Raw genomic sequence first — 6,863 nt, 5'->3', positions numbered from 1 at the left:
GTTTCCCATACAAAATTGGAAAACGACGCCGTCTACATTTTGTCACACTCAAAGGTATGTTTTTTACGCGTCTACATTTTGCAACCTCGCAGTAAGGTTGCATTATGGCAACACCAATGAGATAATTTGATTTTATTGTGGACGTTTTCCGTATTTGCATTTAACTTGAGCGCAATGGCTGATGAAAACAATCAAATCAAGGTAAAAAAGAAAAAATATCTATCAGCAGTTGGTAATTAAGTTAAATAGTTACAATTTTTCAGAATAACAAACCAAAGGCGCCTTATAAAAAATGGACTGAAGCGGAGCAACAAACTTTAATAAATTTTCTACGCGACAATCGTCCACTGGAAAACCAAGCTGTAATGTTTATTATAGTAAGTATTTAGCTAAATTTAAATTAGAGGGCATCCAATGGAAGGCGGTTCGTAACAAAGTGCGGAGTTTGCGGCAAGCGTACGTAAGAGCAAAGGGAACGGAAAACTCCACAGGCGCTGCAACTTTCAAGGACGGGGAAACTATCCGAGGTTAGTAAAACATACATGTAAATTTTTATTCTTTTGAATTAAAACATATAATTGGGACAATAGGAATGATTCTACAACAATGCCCATTGTATGACGAGTTAGAGGACGTTTTTGGCTATAGAGAGTTTGCAGCGGTTGAAGGCATCATCGACTCGGAGGACAACAGTGCAATAGACAGGTACTCGCCAACGTTTGATATAATTGATGACGACCTTATTGAAGTTGTATCGGAAGAATTGCCCCACACCGGCAATGACGAAGTAGAAAATGAAGCACTAGTGCCATCACCCTCCACTCTAGTGCAAGCGAACGCCGAGGCTATAAACACTCCTGTAAAAAGTTTGCGGAAAGGCATATATTCCAGAACGGCACTATCCCAAGTACTTGAAGTCAATTCTAGTTTATTGGAGGTAAGGAAACATCGTAATGAAATGGAGTTAGGCTTGAAGAAGGAGGAGCTGGCTTTAAAAGCCAAAGAAGTGTAACTGAAAGCAGATCAATTTAGCTTTGAAAAAGAAAAATTTAAAAGTGATGAGCGGCTCAGAATTTTAGAGCTCGAAATGCGAGAAAGAATCGCAATGAAAGAACTGGAAATCAAAAAAGAAATGGAGTTAGAAAAATTAAAATTACAAAAAATGTAAACGAATCAAAATTAAATTTTTTATAATTTCAAAAACTAAAAATTTACATTTAGTATAAGACTGTATAGTATAACTAGTATAACTGGGTATTAGTGTAACTGGGTACAAAACTTAATACTCAAAAAATTTTAAAAACTGATTAAGAAGTTTCACAGTTTTAAGAAAATTTGTAGAATTCTTCTAAATGTCGTACCAAGTTTGGAACTTTCATTTAAATGGTTTCTCCTATAACAACGAATGGTTTAAAAATGCCATATATCAGATTTGGGTTGAAGAAAATTGTTCTAAGACGCGCTTTCTCAGCCGAGAGAGCCAAAATAACAATTTGACAATTTGTCTTTTGTTTGGTTAATGTTCACTCATATTTTATAAAAGTATGGTTCTTATAACAAAAGCCACATAAATCCAAATTTCAATCTTAAATAGTACAAAAATTAAAAGAAATCAACAAAGTTTCATCAAAACTTCAAACTTTTTGATTAGAATTTCTAGAAAATGTTTTGGTATGCACTTTTATAGCCTATTAGTTCTAGTGTAAAGTTTATGAAAAATCTCCTTGATTTTTGATACATTTTTTGCAGATGGTATTGTGCTTTTAGTTTCTTATAAAATATTTTCGAACATACTCAGCAAATTCAAAATTAGCAAAAAATCAACAGCATTTTTCAGAAACTTCTAACTTGCACTTAAATTTCAATATTCTAAAATTTAATGGGCTGTAGAACTGAATACCAATAAGCTTTCTAGTTGATTTCTTTGTACAAACTTCGAAGTTTGGACGTACATAGTTTTTGTTATATAACGAGCTATACTTTTATAAAAAGTTAATATATATTAAACAAATAAAGTCAAAACTTGTCAAAATGGTTTGCCGCAGTTTTATATTTCACTATACATATATAAGATGTTGAATATTATAGTTTTAAAAACTAAATACTATTTTATAAAGGAGATTACAAAGGTTAATTTGTTGATTTCTTTGTACAAACTTCGAAGTTTGGACGTACATAGTTTTTGTTATATAACGAGCTATACTTTTATAAAAAGTTAATATATATTAAACAAACAAAGTCAAAACTTGTCAAAATGTCACTATACATATATAAGATGTTGAATATTATAGTTTTAAAAACTAAATACTATTTTATAAAGGAGACTGAATTTAATAATTAATTTAGTATAGAAATGTATGTTAATACGAAAGAAATAAAACTATTCAATTTAATTATCAGTAATTTTGTTGTATTTCTTCACTCATTTATAAAGTTAGCCAATTCCAGTCTAGAAACAGAAGAACCCGAAAATTCAGCTGGATAAACAACAGCTTCACACCCTTCGGTTTCTTCACCAACCTGCTGATACTGCTGTATTATGTTGTGGAGAATGCAGCAGGCTAATATCCATTCACAACACATTTTATGATTATCCGTATCCTGTAAACGGAATCGCATTTCCTTTAAACTGTTGAACCGCTCCTTTAGTTTTCCAAAATAGTTTTCCACCCTCACTCTGTATTTGGAAAAGTATTTATTGAATTTGTCTCTTTTGCCCTTTGTTAGCTCAGTACTGTTTTGTCTGAATGTTGTTATCAAGTTGGCACCAACTGGATAAGCAGAATCACCATCCAGCCACTGTTTCTCCGAAAAGTACCTTGCTGAATTTTTGCAAATAGGTGAGAGGCTGTATATCTTGGCATCGTGAACACTGCCTCGGTGGCCCAAGCTTGCTTGATGAATTTGCAAATTAAAATCGCAAACGACTTGCATTTTAACGGAATACTGCTTTTTCGGGAAAAATACAGCTCATGATTTTTAACCGGCGCTTCTGCTAGCCTAATTTCAGACCCATCAACATAACCAATACATCCGGGTAGCTCATGCATTGTCTTTGCTGCGATAGCTTTCCTCTCAGTTTCTGACGGCCAAAACAAAAATTTGTGTTTTAAATTAATGAGCGCTTTTATGACACGATATGTTACAATATTTAATGTGCCACCATCACCAAATCCAAACAATGTAGCAATTTTTCGAACGGATGCACTCTCTCCACTTGAACCAAGTCTGAACAGGGCAATCTGCAATTGCCGTTCTATAGACAGCTGAGGAACGCCATTTTTGTTCGAGAAAACCTTGTCGTCCTTGATGAGCGATAAGATGTAGCTGAACTCCTCGATCTCAACACGTAGCATCTGACGACATCTGTTGCTATCGAACTGCCCAAGCACACTTTGCGTCCAATCCTGTGTTTTCGGAACATAAAAATGAGTTGCTCGTCGATTTGTAAGTGTTTCCACAACATTGATGGTAAAGGCCAACATGATGTCCTCCTCATTTTCATCGTCACCTTTGAATAAGCACCATTAGAAACTATTTATAGTATGAAAGCTATTCTTACTTGAATCATTCATTAATAAATCTAGTGCATTTTGGAAGCACAGTCCATTTAACAGTTCTCCTTTTTCACTTGTAATCGGCATATTAGCATCGCATTGACAATTTTCAAAGAGCATTCAAAGCAGAATATGAATTATAAACTAAATTTTCGAATTGACCCAAACAAGAAATGTCTGGCAACAGCAGTAAAGTTTTGCGACGACTGCGAGAAAGGGGTGCTCACAGTTTGATGCTAAAAACGTCTTAAAATGAAGACGTCTACATTTTGAGACACTATTTGGAACGAACTGTGAACACCCCAATTGAATACACCACACAGTAGCTTTGGTTCTTTACAGATAGGCGCATTTACACAAGGTAGTGTTAGCCGAATATAAGTAAAAAATTACAAAAGCAAATTACAAGAAACACATAATTTTCACGTTATGCGGGGAAAAATTCAGCTGTTGCTCCAACATTAGAGATTAGGCACAGCTACTTTGATTTGCTTGTTTAACATATTTTTGTATTTTTTGATAAAAATGGGCGATTTATTAAATTTGATAAAGTGTGGCAAAACCTGAGTATTTGTGAACAATTTTTAAACATAAAATGCGATTAAAAATTCGCAGCAAATACATATGTTCAGTTGTCAAAAGCATCGGTCAGGTGTTTACTAGCTAGTTTCTGATAGTTTGCGTTTCTTGACTTTTTTTTACATTTCACTCGCTGTGAGCGTAATTCTCTAATTCTTCCCATTCTTCTTCCTGATAATGATCTGCTAGAAAAGTAAAGAAACGAAGCTAGTGTGTGTGTACATAATACACTGCCTGTTTTAATATGAGCTTATTATACATACCACAAGTAGAGCTGCTATCAGTGTTGCCGTTTTGATAAATTGGTAGTTTCATTTCAGGGCTGTTCTGGTTTCGTTCGAAATTGATTTCTCTTCGATTTGAATTTCCGGTTCCAAATTTTAAAGATGTTTTGCAATCCTATCGAAGTTTTGAAGTTATAATAGAAAATAAATCCTATTCGAAATGTCAAAAACGCAGTGAGCTGTTGTTGCATAGTATTCGTTTATTAGAACATTTGTAAAAATTGTAAATAAATTTTGTCGAATGGCGGTAATACAATGGTGATGTGAAAGTAGAAAAGCGTACTGAAAGCGTGCTAAAATGGCCTAAAACTCGTACCGAAATATTAAGATTATGTTGCTGACATTCCGTAATTTTATTGCATCATGGTTAAATGAAAACAAATAAATAAAAATAAAACTGCGCGAGCACAGTAATACATTTTTTTTGTTACCAAATATAAAATGTTTATATCGATTGTATTTTTTTACATTTGAGACATAAAATAATTGATATAAATTGAATTAATCTCAAAGACTCATACTTTTACATGAAGTAAAATCAGAAACGAAATAAAATATCAATATCTGATGATTAAAAAAAATTGGTAGTTTGGAAACTGATTTGGTAGGATTTTTTGTTCCTAAAAATATTGTCGAGTGGTAACACTGGTTGGTATGTTTAATACACCTGTGGTGAAATATGCATCAATAAGGCACCCCTACACGCTTAAAGTTTGTTTGGGTACTAATGATTCAACATCGTGCCTTCACAAATGCAGCTATAAGTTTCATAGTACATACGAGTACAACAACAGCGAGAATTTTTTCTACATAACATAGGCGAACACTGGTTTGATTTCTTCTTTTCGTACGCGAACGTTAACAAAACATGTTGAAATGTATACGTACGCGTTTGCGTTCGAATAATGGACGTGTGGTAGGCGCTTAAACTTCTGTCAACTTTGACAAGAAACATTTTCTATACCAAATTCTCAAACTGAATTGTGTCTAGGGCAAAATAAATACACCGTTCTTGGCTTGGTAAATATTTTTGTGCCAAACTCAAGAGTCTGTGTAAGTTTTCAACGACGACCATATTTTCAAAGTATTATAAAAGTAAGGCTAAGTTCACAACCTAGAGTAATAGCGTTACCCGATGCAATGGAAATCGCTCAATCCAAAGAAACTTCTTCGCCAGCATAATCGCTGGCGATTAAAAAGTAGCTAGTGTTTAAATTGTAGCAAAATTATACGACTAATTTTGTATAATAGGGGAGTTTACGATGAGTAGCATTTTAGATTTAAAGTTGCTACGTACCAATCTAGCACATATTTTGTTGTTGGGAAAGCGACAAAACGTGTGATACATTGCTACGTAGGGATTCCCCTAATATACTTTTTTTGTTTCCAAAACCCTTTGACAATTTATACCGAAACTTAAGCATATTGTATTGTATATAATAGCAGTAGAAGAGATGTTTAATTTATTATATAAATATGTACATATGTATATTTTTTATTTATTTGGGCTTTAAGTATGAGAAAAAGCTTTTTTAACAAACTGCATAATTTTTATTTGCTTGCACAGCGATAAACACCAAAGACTGTGTAAATGTTGGTTAGAAGCGATTTTTATGTATTCTCGCTACGCTAATACGTTAGGTTGTAAACTTAGCCTAATACTGAAACTCAGCTGGACGCCATATTAAAGCTATTATTTAACTAATTATTTAACTAATTACTATTATTTAACTAATTTAACAATTTCATTATGTACATTGGCTCAAATATGCCACTTTATGTGTATTTTCGAACCTTTTTTAAACAGCGCATCTCTTAAAAATTTAATAATGGCGAAAAAACATTGCTTTCAAAATATAAGTTTTTTCAGACTTATTTAAAAATCTTCAAATCCTTATAAATTTTGAGGCGCTCGAGTTTTAGAGGGGGTGGTACCGAAATTCACTCGACAGAATGTACCTCCTTTTTAAATTAGGAACTCACATTCATATATATTCGCGGTTTTCTTGTCTGCATATTACGAAAAGGAATGCTGAGATTTATAAAAAGAATTCCAAGTCGCGCAGATTAAAAAAGAGCTTCGGTGTAAATTTTATGTCTGAGTTAATATTAAATTTGATTAGTAGTAAATTTTATTCCTCGAACCCTTTTGTACTCTTCACACTCATGAAAATATATTTATGCTAGAATATGATGTAAATTCCAGTACTTATTTTACACCAACGGAGTTTATATTATGTTCTAGAAACAAGAAAACTTGTATACCACTGGCATAATATATATGCCGAAAATCAGTAAAAAAATTGACGGTAGGTGTAAATAATGCACAGAAAAGCGGTATAACCTTTACACTGAATCGAAATAAACTGTTCAAAAACTGCGCTTAGAAATGGCATATTTTTATACCCGAGCGCACTTGTGCACAAGGGTATTATAACTTTGT

The 6,863-nt window shown here is 33.2% G+C and overlaps 2 protein-coding genes across 2 annotated transcripts; one reads left to right on the top strand and one right to left on the bottom strand.

Annotated features, from left to right (window-relative positions):
* The first annotated feature begins 106 nt into the window (after positions 1-106).
* On the top strand, positions 107-1,053 carry LOC118745528. The gene is made up of 2 exons (XM_036478975.1): positions 107-527; positions 591-1,053. The coding sequence occupies exon 2, from the start codon at positions 593-595 to the stop codon at positions 1,010-1,012; it is 420 nt and encodes a 139-aa protein (XP_036334868.1). The 5' UTR covers positions 107-527; positions 591-592; the 3' UTR covers positions 1,013-1,053.
* Positions 1,054-2,388: 1,335 nt separating this feature from the next.
* Positions 2,389-3,771, bottom strand: LOC118745527. Its single transcript, XM_036478974.1, has 2 exons — positions 3,563-3,771; positions 2,389-3,511 (listed from the first exon to the last, which is right to left on the bottom strand). Exons 1-2 carry the CDS (start codon positions 3,675-3,677, stop codon positions 2,757-2,759), a joined length of 870 nt encoding a protein of 289 aa, XP_036334867.1. The 5' UTR covers positions 3,678-3,771; the 3' UTR covers positions 2,389-2,756.
* Positions 3,772-6,863: the final 3,092 nt, after the last annotated feature.

This window comes from Rhagoletis pomonella, unplaced genomic scaffold, assembly GCF_013731165.1.
Source record: "Rhagoletis pomonella isolate Grant_MI unplaced genomic scaffold, Rhpom_1.0 Rhpom_scaffold_00009, whole genome shotgun sequence".
NCBI lineage: Eukaryota > Metazoa > Arthropoda > Insecta > Diptera > Tephritidae > Rhagoletis > Rhagoletis pomonella.
Note: the sequence above shows the minus strand (reverse complement) of the source record. Positions and strands in the feature narration are given on the sequence as shown.

Excerpts from the sequence above, each read along its gene's own strand:
- LOC118745528 (XM_036478975.1), top strand. The coding sequence starts at position 593 with ATGATTCTACAACAATGCCCATTGTATGACGAGTTAGAGGACGTTTTT.
- LOC118745527 (XM_036478974.1), bottom strand. The coding sequence starts at position 3,677 with ATGCTCTTTGAAAATTGTCAATGCGATGCTAATATGCCGATTACAAGT. Across the intron at positions 3,512-3,562 it reads TTTATTAATGAATGATTCAA|GTGACGATGAAAATGAGGAG; the intron begins GTAAGAATAGCT and ends GCTTATTCAAAG.